Raw genomic sequence first — 17,082 nt, 5'->3', positions numbered from 1 at the left:
AGGAATCATTGGGGCTGGGAGTGGTGGCTCACACCTGTAATCCCAGTACTTTAGGAGGCCGAGGTGGGCAGATCACTTGAGGTCAGAAGTTCGAGACCAGCCTCGCCAACATGGTGAAACCCTATCTCTACCAAAAAATACAAAAGTTTAGCCAGGCGTTGTGGTGCATGCTTGTATTCCCAGCTACTCAGGAGGCTGAGGTGGGAGAATTGCTTGAACCCAGAAGGCAGAGGTTGCAGTGAGCCGAGATCATATCACTGCACTCCAGCCTGGGTGACACAGTAAGACCCTGTCTCAAAAAAACAAAACAAAACAACAGAAAAAAAAACCTATTTGACTGGTTATCAAGTTGCAGTGGCACAAATTTCTGGTGACAAAAGACTTGTTTATTTAGATTCTAAGCTCCTTTCAAACTGTGTTACCAAACTTCCAGTTCCTACTGTACCTGTTTGTTTCAGGAAATTCTGGATGTCATTGCATGTCTGGATCTCCTCAAGTGCACGACTCAGGAACATGGTCTGTTTGGCAACAATGCAACACAATAATTAGTCCCAACAAAAAAAAAAACTTTAAGCAAATTAATATAATCTCATATCATTTTCATCAAAAACAGGTAAAAATAAATTAATAGAAAAATGATAGTTTAAACTGAACATTTTGGAATTTATGTAGAAATATTAGCCTCTATTTGCACATTTCCTTATTGTTTCAGAAAAATGAGGATTAAATAAAAAATCTTGAGCATTATCAATTTCTTTAACAATCTAGAACAGAAGAGAAACACTTCTAGAATAGTTGCGTGAGGAGCTCCACGGATCCTCTCCTCAGCAAAGCAATCATCGTAACTAGTGAAAATTAGAAAACATAATCATGTAAAGGCTCAGGAAATTGCCCTGAGGGTGTAGAGAAAATGAAGAAACATTTATTACAGGAAATCTACTAAGTCTTAGTAAGAACAGTAAGAGCCTGTGACATTTAAGCCATGATTCACTCACCATCCGCCAGCTCAGTGTGATGTAAGCACTACTTTAGGTGGGTGTGGCCAAGAAGATAGGACTCTCTCTACCTCCAGTTTCTAGGCTAGGGATTCTCTGAAGGGCCAGACTGCTGGCACTTCTCATCCCCCCAGATATCTATTGTAGAAGCTCTATTATAAACAAGCATAGCTCAGAAGCCTAGAACTCTCTTTCTCTACCCAGCCTCTATTTGTAAGGCAAAAGCTCTATCCCAGGCATTGCAAGTTCAGGATCCTGGGTCTCAATCTCATCTCATCTCAGCTCTCATCTCAGCTGCTTATAGGCTAAAGTGTCCACGCTGGGAGCAGCAAGTCAAGAATATCAGGGACTATAACTCTTGCCCACTCTTCCACTTATACAGTTAGACTGTCACTCTGACAGAAGTGGGCCACTGTCCCTGCCCCTAGCTCCAAAACAGTGGTTCAGTTTCTGCCCAGTAGGAGAGGCAGATCTATAGCACTCCCTATAGATCTATAGCACTCCCTAAAGGAAATGACTTTAGTTGGAACAGAGCGTGGGGAAGTTCAAGTCTAAGGACACTGTAAAAAATCATGGAGATTTTGGTAGTGAGCAATTAAGAGGATATTGGTAGCTCAATGATATTAAGAAGAAAATAACAGACCAACTAGAAGTTTATAGAGAGAAGTATGTGAAGAGACAGCTAAGATTTCTATTCCTTCAAAGGGGTCTTATTTTAATTGGAACAGGCCGTGGGGCAATTTATGCACAAGAGCACTTTAACACACACACACACACACACACACACACACACACACACACACACACAGAGTAATCACCTAGCAATTAGTCAAGACTAACAGCTGCATGTGCTACTAATAGAAGAAGGTCATCTAGAAGCTTAAGAGGTCAGATCAGGAAAAGAGTAACAAAGAACCCTCCTAAAATCACTGTCATCCTTTACCAGAGGGAGGTGTAAGCAGTCTTTGCACAGGCAAAGACTGTGCCTTCCAAGGAGTGACATCAGTTATGGGGAAAATAGACTTCACTATTTCCCTATAGCTAATTCACTAAACAAATAAAGAAGTAAACACTAACATCCACAAACTCCATGGGGAGATCAGTACCCAAAGATACTACAACATATGATCTAAAACGTCCAGTTTTCAACAGAAAATTACAAGATATGCGAAGAGACAGGAAAGTGTGACCTCTACATAAGAAAAAACAGGTAACAGGAACTGATTTTGAAAAGGCCCAGATGTTAAACTTAATAGACACAGAATTCAAAGCAGCTATTTTAAATATGTTCAAATAACTAAATGAAACCACACTTAAAGGAAGGTATGATAAAAAAATGTTCATCAAAAATGAATCTCAATAAAAGGATAAAAATTATAAAAATCAGACGGAAATTCTGGAGTTGAAACTACAATAAATGAAATTTTAAAACTCACTAGAGGGTATCAACATTAGGTTTGACTTAGCAGAGGAAGCAATCAGCAAACATGAAGATAGATTAGTAGAGATTATGAAATATGAGAGCAGAATGAAAAAGAAAAAAATAAACTAAGCCTCAGTAAAACATGGGACACCATTAGGCACACCAACATACCCATAATGGCATTACCAAAAGGAGAGAAAAAGAGAAAAAATATTTCAAACACATGGCTGAAAATTCCCTAATTTTGATGAAAAACAATAATCTACACACTCAAGAAGCCCAAAAAACTCTAGGTGGGATCAAGAAACACAAAGATATCCAACCCAGATACATTATAAAATGGTAAAAGACAAAGAAAAATTTGAAAGTAGCAAGAGAAACATGACTCGCCACATATAAGAGTGATTAAGATTAATAGCTGATTTCTCATTAAAAACAATAAAGGCCAGAAGGCAGTGGGACAACACATCCAAAGTGATCAAAGAAAAACAAAAATCTACTAATAATCTAATACCTAGCAAAACTATTATTCAGAGAAGGTGAAATACAGATGTCCCTGGATAAACAAGAGCTTAGAGAATTCATTGCTAAGAGACAATCTTTCAGGTTGAAAAGCAAGTAATGCCAGACAGTAATTTGAATCCAGATGAAAAAACAAAGAGCACTGGTAACATTAATTATATAATTACAAAAGATAGTATTAATATAAATGTATATTTCTTCTTCTCTTGTTTTTTTAAAAAAAATATATATAGACATATATGTGAATATGTATTTGTATTGTTGGGCCTCTAACATATAGAAATGAAATGTATTTGACAATAAAAAAAGCTGTTTTGGAGTAAGAAAATGAGACTGATATAGTTTGGCCGTGTCCCCACACAAACCTCATCTTGAATTGTAGTTCCCATAATCTTCATGTGTGGTGGGAGGGACCCGGAGGGAGATAATTCAATCATGGGGGCAGTTTCCCCCATGCTATTCTCGTGATAGTAAATTCTCACAAGATCTGATGGTTCTGTAAGGGGCTTCCCACTTCACTCTGCTTTAATTCTCTTTCCTGCTACCCTGTGAAGAGGTGCCTTCCACCATGACTCTAAGTTTCCTGAGGCCTCCCCAGCCATGTGGAACTATGAGTCAATTAAACCTCTTTCCTTTATAAATTACCCAGTCTCAGGTATTTCTTCATAGTGTGTGAGAGAACAGACTAATCCAGAGACCATACAGTAACTCTAATCTACAGGAAAAAATGAGGAAAAGCATAAAAGGTAAGTAACATGCTTAATATAAGAAACCATAATATATACTTTCTTCTCTAAGTTTCTATTTTTTTTTTTTTGAGACGGAGTTTCGCTCCGTTGCCCGGGCTGGAGTGCAACGGCGCAATCTTGGCTCACTGCAACCTCCACCTGCCGGATTCAAGTGATTCTCCTGCCTTAGCCTCCTGAGTAACTGGGATTATAGGCACCTGCCACCATGCCCAGCTAATTTTTTGTGTATATTTAGTAGAGATGGGGTTTCACCATGTTGGCCAGGCTGATTTTGAACTCCTGACCTCAAGTGATCTGCCCACCTCGGCCTCCCAAAGTGCTAGGATTACAGGTGTGAGCTACCACGTCCAGCCTCTTTTCTGAGTTTCTTTAAAATACTTAAAATTCTATAAAGTGATACTATAAGATGTATTGTTGTGTTTGGAGCATATATAGATGTAATATGTATAACAAAATAGCATTAAAAAAGAGAAGAGAACACAGCTAATAGGAATAGCATTGCTATATCTCACTGAAATTGGGTTTATAATCTGATGTAGATTCTGATAAATTAAGATCTATATTGTAAGCCCCAGAGTGACCACTAAGAAAATAACTCAAATATTGTGTAAAACTCATTAAAAGAACAAAAATGTTACATTAGAAAACATTCACTTAATGCAAAAGAAAAGAGTAAAGGTTCAGAAAATCAGGAATAAAAAATACATGAGATATATAGAAATGGAAAGGTAAAGTGGCAGAAGTAAATTCAACTAAGGGAGGAGACCACCCCTCATATTGTCTTATGCCCAATTTCTGCCTCCAAAGAAAGAAGAAGTAAAAACTAAAAGGCAGAAGTGAAATCCACAGGCAGACAGCCCAGCACCGCACCCTGGGCCTGGTAGTTAAAGATCGACTCCTGACCTAATCTGTTATGTTATCTATAGATTACAGACATTGTATAGAAATGAACGGTGAAAATTCCTACCTTGTTTTGTTCCAATCTAATTACCGGTGCATGCAGCCCCCAGTCATGTACCCCCTGCTTGCTCAATCAATCACAACCCTCTCACACGCACCCCCTTAGAGTTGTGAGCCCTTAAAAGGGACAGGAATTGCTCACTTGGGGGGCTCAGCTCTTGAGACAGAAGTCTTGCTGATGCCTCTGGCCGAATAAACCCCTTCCTTCTTTAACTCAGTGTCTGAGGAGTTTTGTCTGCGGCTCGCCCTGCTACACAACCATAAAAATAGTAACATTAAATGTGACTGCATTAAACAACCCAATAAAAGGCAAAGATTATCATATTGAAACAAAGATGATCCAACTATATTCTGTCTACAAGAAATATATATTAGGTTCAAAGACAAATAAATAGGTTGATCGTGAAAGGATAGTAAAAGTTATGTTATGGAGACATTGACCATAAGAATGTTAGGGTAACACTACTAATATCAGACAAAAATAGACTCTAAAACAAACAAACAAAAAATTACTAGGGACAAAGAAGAAAATTTTATAATGTTAAAAGGGCCAATTCATTGGAAATATATAGCAATTATAAATATATATAACCTAACAACAGAGCCCCAAAAATATAAAGCAAAACTGGGTAGAATTGAAGAAAGAAAGAGATAATTCAACTTTTATTAGTTGGAGACTTCAATACCCCACTTCAAGTAATGAATAGAATAAGTAGGCAGAAAACCATCAAGGATATAGAACACTTGAACAACACTATCAACCTACAAGACCTACTAGCCATAAAACATTTCACTAACCCAAGTAGAATGTACATTCTTCTCAAGCACTCGTGCATGGCACTTTCTCTAGTATAGCTCACATGCGAGGCTATAACACAAACTTCAAATAAATCTAAAATAATTGAAGGCACAAAGTATGTACTCTGACCACAGTGGACTAAAATTAAAAATCAGCAAGAGAAGACAATTTGGGAAATTCACAAATATGTGAAAATTAAACAACAGATTCCTAAATAATAAATGGGTAAAATAAGAAAACACAATGAAAATTAGAAAATATTTTGAGATGAATGAAAAAAATACAACATACCGAAATTTATGGGATGCAGTTAATGCAGTCCCTAAAGGGAAATTTATAGCTGCAAAAGTTGATACTAAAATAAAAAATATCTCAAATCAGTAACTCCAAGTTTTACCTTAAGAAGCTGTGAAAACAAAAGCAAATTGAACTGGAAGTAAGCAGAAGGAAGATTTGAGTGGGAATTAATGAAATAGAGACTAGAAATGCAATAGAAAAAATGAAACCAAAAGTTGGTTCTCAAAAAGAGCAAAATTGATATACTTTTGTCTATACTGACCAAGAACAAAAAGAGAGAAGACACAAATAACTAAAATTAGGAATAAAAGAGGAGGTATCACTACTGACCTTACAAAAATAAAGAGGACTATAAGGGAATACTATGAACAACTGTAAATCAACAAATTCAATAACTTAGATGTAATGGATAAATTTCTAGAAAGATAAACTACTAAAACTGACTCAAGAGGAAACACAAAATCTTAATAGACACAAAGTAGTGAAAAACTTATAATCTGAAAACCATAAAACATTGTTGAAAGAAGTGAAAAGCCTAAATAAATGGAAAGATATTCCATGTTCATGAATCAGAGGCTTTAATATTCTCCCTAAACTGATCTACAGTTTCAATGCAACCCCTATCAAAATCACAGCTGGCTTTTTTGCAGAAAAAAACAAGTTGGTCCTAATGGACATTCCAGGGACCTAGAATAGCCAGAACGATCTTTAAAAAGAACAAAGAGGGAGGACTAACGCCTTCCTATTTCAAAACTTACTACATAAAGCTATAATTATCAAGGCAATGTGGTATTGCCCCAAGGATAGACATAGATGTCAACGGAATAGAATTGAGAATAAACCTTCTCATTTATGGTTAAGTGATTTTCAACAATGGTACGAAGATAATTCAATGGGAAAAAAAATAGTCCTCAACAAATAGTACTAGGACAAATGGATATTCACATGCAAAACAATAAAGTTGGACCCCTATCTCATACCATACACAAAAATTAACTCAAAATGGATCATAGACCTACATGTAAGAGCTGAAAATATAAAAAATCTTAGAGGAAAACATCGAAGTAAACCTTCATGACTTTGGATTACAAAATGGTCTCAGATATGATAACAAAATAAATAAAATGGATATCATAAAAATAAAAAATGTATTTCAAAAGGCACTAGCAAGAAATGGAAAAGACAAACCACAGAATAGGAGAAAATAATTGTAAATCATGTATTTGATAAGAGTATAGTATAAAGAATGTATAAAAAATTATTACAACTCAGTGGTAAAAAGACAAATAGGCTAATTTAAAATGAGCATGAAGCACTTTGGGAGGCCGAGGTGGGTGGATCACTTGAGGTGAGGAGTTTGAGACCAACCTGGCCAACACAGCAAAACCCTGTCTCTACAAAAATTAGCTGGGCACAGTGGCGTGTGGCTGTAGTCCCAGCTACTTGGGAGGCTGAGGCAGGACAATCACTTGAACCTGGGAGGCAGAGGTTGCAGTGAGCTGAGATCGTGCCACTGCACTCCAGCCTGGGTGACAGAACAAGACTCCATCTCTAAATAAATAAATAAATGCAAAAAGATTTCAATAGATATTTTCCAAACAAGATATACAAATGGCCAATAAGCACATGAAAAGATCCTCAACATCATTAGTCATCACAGAAATGCACATCAAAACCACAATGAGGTATCAATTTATACTCACTAGGATGGCTATAATTAAAAAGATATAATAACAAGTGGTGGCAAGGAAGTGGAGAAATTAGAATCCTCATTCAGTCCTGGTGGGAATGTAAAATGGTGCAGATGCTTTGAAAACCTCCAGCATTCCTCAAATGATGAAACATAGAGTTACTGTATGGCCCAGCAATACCACTCCTAGGTATATTTCATATTGAAAGAAATGAAAACATATTTCCACGCAAAAATTTGTACATAAATGTTCATCATGGCATTATTCACAAGAGCTGAAAATCAGAAACAACCCAAAAGTCCATCAATGGATGAACGGATTTTTAAAATGTGATATGTTTATACAACGGAATATAATTCAGCCATAAAAGGAAATGAAACACTGATATATGCTACCACACGAAGAACCTTGAAAATGTTATTTAGGCATTTATAAAAGGAGCCAGTCAGAAAAGAGTACAGAACAAAAAACATTTGACATTTGTATAAAATATGATGATGATGACATTTATATGAAATATCTGGAACAGGCAAGTCTATACAGATAGAAAGTAGACAGTTGCTTAGTGCTGGTGGCAGGCAATGAGAAGTGACTGCTAAATGGGTAAGGGGTTTCTTTTTAGGGTGATAAAATGTTCTAAAATTAGATTGCATCAATAGTCGGACAATTCTGAGAATATTCTAAAAACCAATAGATTGTATACCTAAGTGGGTGAGCTGTAAGGTATGTGAATTATGCCTCAATAAGTCTGTTAAAATATAATCAAGGATAGGGATCAGGACACTTTTTGTATAAAAGGCCAGACAGTAAATATTTTAGGCTTTCCTAGCCATATACACTCTCTTTGACATATATTTCTTTATTTTCAACTACATCTCCCAGCGGCCTGATTTGGCCAGTTGGCAGTAGTTTACCCACTCCTGCTCTAGGAAAAGATGTGGTTCCTTGACAAATTACAATTACTATGTGTTTTTACCTATCCCTCACTTTCCCCTAACTCATACTCAGAAGGGTAGAGACAATGTTGATAAAACTATGCAGTCCATCTATATTCCTTCATCAGTTACTTATTTGGAAATATTCCCATTTATGAGGGTTTAGAGAACAGGGAGCAGATGTATACAACAGAAATCAACAGGTATTCTTTAGAGAGACAGAGTACCACGGTCTGATTCATAGGGACCACACTTAGATGATAAAAGGCAGAAGTGCATCTTCAATTATCTAAATAGACATCCTTTCAAAAGGAAAGAAGATTATAGAAAGGTTACTAGATTAGAGAGTTCTGAGGAAACACAGAGGTGTACATGAGAAAGAACACAGAATAAAAAAGAATGGTAGTTAGAAACAAACAAAATAATGATTGTACTTAAGAGTTTGTGAAATTTCCCTCACATCAATTTGATCTCTTTTCACTAAGATAAAAAATTAAACTCAGGATTACCAACCAAAAAGGAAAAACTTTTAGAAATTGAAAAGCACTATATAAAAATAAGATGTTATTACTATTTTTTAGTAAAGCAAAAGTCCCTATTGAGAATTAAATTACATTTACCTTTGTCTGTTAAGTAGAAATTTTGTTTGTTTATTTTGCTCTGGGGCGAGTAGAGTCTTTTCCCATCTTCTTTTAAAATGAAAACACTTCTTAAAAGAGGGCCCTCTACTCCTCAGAGGCAAGGACTTTGGCTTCTTTATCTCTGTATCCCCAGTACCTAGAAAAGTGTCTGGTGCGCCAATGTTTTTTGAGCTGCACTCAACAATGGAAGGGAAAAGAAGCAAAATAGTTGGCATAGATCTGGTGAGAGTTTGTTCCAGATCCAAAGAACAATATGAAATAAGAGGAAGGAGGAAGAGAATAAACAGCAAGGGGTTTATATCTCTTGGAGAGGAGAGAAAGTGACAAGTATGAGAAATTAGGAAGTTTTCTTTGTCCAGGTAAGAGAAACCAAGCAGAGCGATCTAAATCTTAAAAATCATACAAAAATGCTATTGATCTGATTTAGAGACAATTTTCTTAGATTGAAAGAAGAAAGGTAAACAGCTAAAAGCAAACCAATAATCTGCTGTATGGGAGATGGTGATATTGATAGCTCCTAAAAGGGGTAACATTTAAGAATCTGATAGGGAAATTCAGGCAAAGGTAAGGAATTCTGTCTTGTAGAAATTAAGTTAATGAGATACTTAAGAATGTGGGGAAAAGAAGGCAAATGCAATTGAGAGAAGAAAAACAAGATAAGTAATAATTTCAGATGGCTATCAAAGCTATGGAAATAGATGAGTTCTTCCTTAGAACATGTGATAAGAAACAAAAGTGAAGTCCAAACCCGTGTATAATCACAGGCAGACAATAAACATAAAACATATTTAAAAACATTTTTGGAAAGAGTGGTCCATAGGAAGGGGAATTTTAAAAGAAGAGATATCTAATCTTCTTAAAAGAAGAGCTATGCCAAAAGTAACCTTTGCTTAGGAAGGAATTAGCCATTACAAACTTTTGAAATCAAGATGATGCTGGAGTAGAGAAAAGGATTCTCTAAAGAGAATCAAAAAGAACTGCATCGGGGAAGGCAAACATAACAAATAGCACACTGAACTCTTGTCTTTTCTTTGAAGGTTGCACATTACCTGTTCAAAAGCTGTTGAAGCTTTTCTGCCTTGCTCTAGATCAACTGCAGCTGCCATAAGTAAACATGTTTGCCGTGCAATCAGAATTACTTGATCAGAAGGACAAAACTGGGACATCTGATAAGAAGTAACCAGAACATCAATGAATAGTGAGAATTCTGCCAGGTGAACACAAACAATCGGAATGAAAATCAGCAACTTCCTGTTTGAATGAGAAAATTCAGCTGGAAAAGCACATGTCACCATAGAAATGATATAAATTATAATACTGATTTATGCTTTCAATTTTATATTATTTTCCATTGTTTTTAGTACCTTCCTAGAGATAAAAAACTTCATTTCTTCACAGTATTCCTATCTTTTCCAGTGACAAGTAGTATCATTTGCCCTTGTATTTCTATCTAGTGATTTACTTCTTGGTTTATGTTATAATTTCTAAGTGATTTTTCCCCTGGCAAATAGATTTCCCCCTTTGTATTGAATAGAGCCAAAATTAGTATGTATATTGTCATGGTTGAAAGAGGCATTGGCAAATCTTGACAGGCATTAGGCATGACCTCATCATTAACACTGTCTAGTTTTAGGAAAAACTCCCAGCTACCACAATAAAACTCTAGGCCATTTGGATTCTTACACGCCAATCCTACAAGTCCCATCACAAATGCCAAAACTAAAACCAATTTATTTCACTTAATTAAAATGGCAGTTATGCCTAAACTTGCAAAGACTATTTCTTAATCTCCCCAAATATTCAGTGATCATAACTGTCATTGTTATTAAATTAATAGCATTTAAAGACACCCCATCTCTTTAGGTCTTTGATTACTCTTATGTGAGATGAAGCAGTTGTGCTAGATTGTCTTTATAGTTCTTTCTAGCTCTAAAATTCTTAACATTTAATTGATCTCAACATATCATACTGTGTATTCCTGAATGTGTATGAAGGATATTCTTTTAGCCCTTCTCCTTTTATCCTCCTGTCAATACTTGGTCCTTTTTCTGGCATTTAACCTCTACCTTGGAGGCCAACGACTATTTAAAAATGCTTATAATTAAATAACAAACTCACAAATCACTACACTCAGGATCTGCTATAGGAAAGTTATAAAGGAGGCCTAAGTTTCTTATCTCTTTCTTCAGCCCCTGCTGTCCCCAGATACTTATTCTATGTTCTTGTAGACTTATTTCCATAACTCTTCATAATGTGTTGGTAATTAACAACTACTTAGAGTATTCCCCTCCTAAAGATATTGACATTTTAATATAGGACTTTGGGAGGCTGAGATCCCTTCAAAGGCAAAGAAATAAGTCTTAAATGGTAGAACTTTAGCCTCCCTGATGAATGTTTCTGATATTTTGGTATACAGAGATATGCCCCGCGTTCTTACGCTATACCCTATAAGGAACAAATTCTTCTTAGGTCATTCCCACTTACATATATATTAAAAGTTCCTAGATCAAGAGACAATCCTAGTCCATATTTAGCCCTTTACTATAGCCATAGTGGTTATAGCCTTGTTGTGGTCCATACATGAGATACTTACTAAAAGAAACTTACCTTATAAGAAAGTATGAAAAACTCTCTCATTATCACTGGATCTTTGTCACATTGCACAGCCAAGTTCCAAGCTGGAAATTAACATGAAATAATATAATAATATGAAATTATGAAAATCTACCATTTAGTCTGTACCATTACAATTTCTGATACTTACGCCTTTGATATTAATATACCGGTAAGGGATTTCTCAAGGTTTAAACAATTACCTTTAGGTTTTAAAGAATTTTTCCAGGTAAATTTAGAGACTCTCGTCAATTCCAATCTTCAACACCAGACCAATGACCAAGGGAGGTATTGCTGAATTTTTAAAAATTGGGGACATGCAATAAGAATTCGTAGCTGAGGCCAGGCTTGGTGGCTCATTCCTATAATCCCAGAACTTTGGGAGACAAAGACAGGAGGATTGCTAGAGGCCAGGAGTTCAGGACGAGCCTGGGCAACAGAGAGAGACTCCGTCTATACAAAAAAATTAAAAACCAAACCAAACCAAAACAAAACTAGCCAGGTGTGGCACACAACTATAGTCCCAGAAGACTGACACCAGGAATTTGAGGTTACAGTGAGCTATGATGGCACCACTGCACTCCAGCCTGGCAACAAGACTCTGTCTCAAAAAAAAAAATTCTTAGTTGACACAAATCTATCTAAAAATGAAGATCAAAATGAATAGAGCTCACCAACTCTCAGTGGTGAAAGTAAGTTAAAATTCAGCAAAGAACAAGGTACACTAGAATCAAGAGTTGAGAAAAATTATTGGAAAGATTCATATCTTCCAAAGAGCAGTAGAAGCCCTCGTCAGGCAACAGTCAGCATCACGTTCCCCTTGGAAAATCCAAATCAAAATGCAGTAAAAGTAAAAACATTCCTTTTCAAACCTTCAAAAGATTAAAGTCACCAAACTTGTCTATATTTTAGATGTTTGTTATTTTTCATTATTTGCATCAGTTTCTTAGAAGTCAGATTGCAGTATTCATTCCCTTTCTCCAAGGATTAAAACCCTATTAAACCTCATAACACAGGGAAAAGTTCATGTAGAATAGGTCCACTTTGTGGCACTGCTGCTTAATTGCTCATGCTTACTTATCACTGTAGTAACTGCCTCCACAAGTTTTAAAATCATTTTATTGAAATAGAGCTGTTATAAAGTATATTACACAACTCATAATTGTACAGCTTGATGAATTTTCACAAAGTGGACATATCCATGCGTCTGGCACCCACATCAAGAAAGATCTTGAACATTACCAGAAACCCTGAAGCTCCTACAACTTTCAAGTCCAACTCCTTTTCCAGGGTAACAACTATCCTGACTTATAACACCAAATGTTAGTTTTGCCCATTTTAAAAATTATAAATAAAATGAACAACACAATATGTATTCTTCAATATCTGGTTTCTTTTGCTCAACATTATGTTTGTAAGATTCATCCATATTTTTGTATATAGTTCATTTTTGGTAAATCACACTTAGAAATAAATTAAGTATTCCAGGCCAGGTGCGGTGGCTCACACCTGTAATCTCAGCACTTTGGGAGGCCGAGGCAGGCGGATTATGAGGTCAGGAGATCGAGACCATCCTGGCTAACACGGTGAAACCCCGTCTCTACTAAAAGTACAAAAAATTAGCCAGGCGTGGTGGTGGGTGACTGTAGTCCCAGCTACTCGGGAGGCTGAGGCAGGAGAACGGTGTGAACCCCAGAGGCGGAGCTGGCAGTGAGCCGAGATCACGCCATTGCACTCCAGCTTGGGCGACAGAGCGAGACTCTGTCTCAAAAAAAAAAAAAAAAAAAATTAATTAATTAAGTATTCTAAACCAAGTTTAGCAGCACAACCTTGGGGATCTGTAGTTATAGTTCATTAGTTTAATCTTAGACCCATTTCTATAGAAAAGGAACACAACTAATGTCCATTGAGTATCTGCTATGATACAAAGTACAAATGCTGTTTCATTTAAAACCCTTAATAACTGCATGAAGTATATATAATTATTTCCATTTTATAAGTAACAAAACAGATTATTATCTCTGTACCCACAGCTACAAATGAAAGATCCAGAATTTGAAATCACATCTGGGTGATTCCACCACCCCACAATGTTTCCCACAGCCACAGAATTTCTTCTTACCTATTTTTCGAAACCACTGAGCTTCATTAACTCTTGACTCCAAACTTAAGTCTTCTTCGCCAAAAGGCTGAGAAAGTTTCACAAAGGCTGCATCAAACAGGAAAATTTGATACTGATAGTTTTATTTTACACTCTAGCAAAGTTGTTTAATCCTGCTTTAAGAACAGTCTCACAGGAGTTTGAATTTAGAAAGTTCTTTTTTGTGTATGTGTGTGTGGGTGCATACCAGAAGTAATTAAAATGACAAAAAGCATTACCAAGTTCCAAGAAGTTGTTAACTCAAATTCTGGGAAACAAACATGTCTTTGGAGAGATTTATAATTTTAATTAGTGCAATCATTCACCACCTGAGGTAGAAAGATATGATTTATATGTGTTGAAATATAGAATAGAAATAATCATTTAAAAGACGAAACTGGATATTGAGAATTAGAAGAGTATCAACATGCTGGCATAATATTTACTGAGCCAGCAAGCTCAGGACAGAACCAGAATGTGCTATCACTATCAGAAGGCATTTACATATCCCATGTCCTTCTGAGATATAAGAATGCCAACCAGCAAAGTTTTTCTCTTTTGAAAAGAAGTGGTTTGGTTTCTATACCACTTTGCTATGTTTAACACCCTGTTGACAGGTATTTGAGGCATAAAATTGAACTACTGCAATAAGTAGGATAGAATTTCTAAGATATGAATTTTTTGGTGTGTTTTGGACATAAGGAAAGAGGTACATGGACAGTAAAAATGGGAGATCTGTTAAAAAGGATGCCATGTAAAAAAGCATGTAGTTAGAAAAAGAAATGTGATATAACTAGGAGATTAGCTTGAATAAAGTGGACATGGAAAAATTATTAGTAGATAAAGGAGATGGCACAGACTTGGGTGGACAGCTTCAAAATAAGAGAATATACAACCTGAATTTGATTCAGAGGGTATGAAGAAAAATAGCAGGGTTCAGAGTATTTTTATTTATCTTGATCCTTTTTCACTTGTTCAATTCTTAGGTTAGGATCAAGTGGCTACTAGAAAAGAAAGGTAGAGGGACAGGGAGTGAGAGAAGGGAAGAAGGGAGAGAAGGAAAGGAAAGGAGGGAGGGAAGGGGGAAGGAAGGAAAGAAGGAAGGAAGGAAAGAAGGAAGAGAGAGAGGGAGGTAGGGGAGGGAGGGAGGGAAGGAAGGAAGAGAGGGAGGGAAATATCCTTAAAACAAATAGGAATTAAAACAGAACTGAAATCACATTTGGAGATGAATGCTAATGATGACACACTTTTCTCTGCTTGTGAATGAAGAAACCAAAATAGATTCCTGTGGCAAACATTAATAAGGAGCATGAAGCTTAACTCAAACATAAGGTTAAAGTCAGTGTGCTCAGTGTACTTGGAGAATTCAATAGAGAATAGAGGCAAGATGAAGAATATAACCAGGGAGATATTTACCTCTATTCAGGCAAGTCAAAAGTCGATCCATTTCTTTCTTCCTAAAAATAAAGAAAAGAATATTTTCCAACTGTTCCAAATCTTTACTATAAAACATAACTAAAAAGGGACACCATTTGTGCCTGAGAATTGAGCTAAGAAAATGCAAAATTGTGAAGTTTTTTGCTCAGGACTCCAATCTACCATTTCAACAATCTTCTTTCCCACTGTAGGATACAGTTATTCATTTCCAGTGCCCTCATATTTTTTCTCTCTTCTACTTCTTCATATACCCTCAGCAAAGGATTTCAATGACTGTCAAGGTTTTATATTGTAGGGTCATAATACTTGAGAGAAGGTGGTGATCTCTGTGATTTATAAGCTTTTTTGAAGAGGGGGAACTAGAATCCTTATTTCAAATAAAATTGTATAAAAGTCTAATATACAGAAAATATAAAAGATAAAAGTTGAGCTGCTGTGGTTGAACGAGGAGTGGGTGGAGGCTTGGAGCTTCACCTTCCTGGAAGTCCCTGAGGCAGTGCCACAAAATTTCCAGGGTTCTGAGGAATGCGGTTTAAAAAACAACTTATCTTGTACAGACACATCATTTTACAGATGAAGAAAAGAGTAGACCCAGGTTTCTTGACCCCTCTGTCAAGCTTCTTTAAGCATATAAAGTTTAACAGAGAACTTCCGGTTTCCAGTTGTGCATGTAAGGAGCTTGGGAGTTGCCAGCGTCTCCTAACAAGTAAAACGCTGAACACACTGAAAAATTAGTAACTCTTTTTGGACCTATAAGAGAGGAGAGGAAAAAGGGAAAACCACTGCCACAAAGATTGGAGAGACAGGCAAAGATAGGGAGTCACAGCTTACTAGAGCAGAGATTCAAAAGTGGAAACTACCATGATACCCAATGCTGGAGAGGAAAACCTGAAGTGTAACTGACAAATCACTGGAGGCTCAGTGTGGACAAGTCTGAATTAAAAGACTCAGGAGGACCCAGTCATAGGGGGCCTCCACAGTTTTGTGAGTTTTGCCTCCAGGAGCTCGGTTAGCTACCCAGAGAACACTGGAGCAAAATCTCTTTATGCATCTTGCAGGGGGCAGAGGAAACAAAACACTTTAAAACACGCCAGAGCACCCTGTTCTTAACAAATCTTGCCCTCCAAGAAGCTGCTTAACTACAGCCTGACCTTCTGGGGTGTATCAGAGCCTAACTGATCTCGGAGAAGCGAAATACTCAAATTCAGTCCACTCTAGCCATCCTGTCCCACTAAATGGGGGAGAAAAAAACCTGAGAAGCACTTGTGAAGTTCACAGTCCAGAGGTATAGGCTTACTAAAAGACCGAGACCTAACCATAGGACTAAAGAATGTTTCCCAGCCAGGTGCAGTGGCTCATGCCTGTAATCCTAGCATTTTGGATGCCAAGGCAGGATGATTGCTTGAATCCAGGAGTTCGAGATTAGTCTGGGCAACATAGTGAGACCACATTTCCACAGAAATGTAAAAATCAGCCAGGTGTGGTTGCACATGCCTGAAGTTCCAGCTACTCTGGAGGCTGAGGTGTGAGGATCACTTGGGCCTGGGTGGGGGTCAAGGTTATAGTGAGCCATGATCATGCCACTGCACTCCAGCCTGGGTGACAGAAAGAGACACCATCTCAATAACAATAATAATAATAATGCTTCCCCTCTCCCCATAATTCACCACCACATTGTTAAGGGCCTATTTGTAGTAGTTCCTTTTACCTGGTACATCATGTGCAGCTTTTAAGAAAAAATTAGAAGGCATACTAAAAGGCAGAAAATACAATTGAAAGACACAGCACAAGCATTAGAACTAGACATAGCAGGAACGTTGGAATTATCAGACTGGGAATTTAAGACAACTATGATAATTGGTCATGATTATGATAATTAT

General features: G+C 36.8%; 1 protein-coding gene across 2 annotated transcripts in view; it reads right to left on the bottom strand.

Moving 5' to 3' along the window:
- Nucleotides 1–17,082, bottom strand: part of TEX11 (testis expressed 11) — a 348,904-nt gene that overhangs the window by 57,943 nt on the left and 273,879 nt on the right. For both annotated transcript variants that reach the window (XM_007992000.3, XM_037988900.2), the window contains 5 exons: nucleotides 15,182–15,222; nucleotides 13,748–13,834; nucleotides 11,620–11,690; nucleotides 10,062–10,178; nucleotides 446–518 (listed from right to left, as the gene is read on the bottom strand). In XM_007992000.3, coding sequence (XP_007990191.1) covers nucleotides 446–518; nucleotides 10,062–10,178; nucleotides 11,620–11,690; nucleotides 13,748–13,834; nucleotides 15,182–15,222 — 389 coding nt within the window. The remainder of the gene's footprint in view (nucleotides 1–445; nucleotides 519–10,061; nucleotides 10,179–11,619; nucleotides 11,691–13,747; nucleotides 13,835–15,181; nucleotides 15,223–17,082) is intronic.

This window comes from Chlorocebus sabaeus, chromosome X (genome assembly GCF_047675955.1).
Source record: "Chlorocebus sabaeus isolate Y175 chromosome X, mChlSab1.0.hap1, whole genome shotgun sequence".
Classification (NCBI taxonomy): domain Eukaryota; kingdom Metazoa; phylum Chordata; class Mammalia; order Primates; family Cercopithecidae; genus Chlorocebus; species Chlorocebus sabaeus.
The sequence above is the reverse complement of the archived record's forward strand: the minus strand, read 5'-3'. Positions and strand labels throughout refer to the sequence as shown.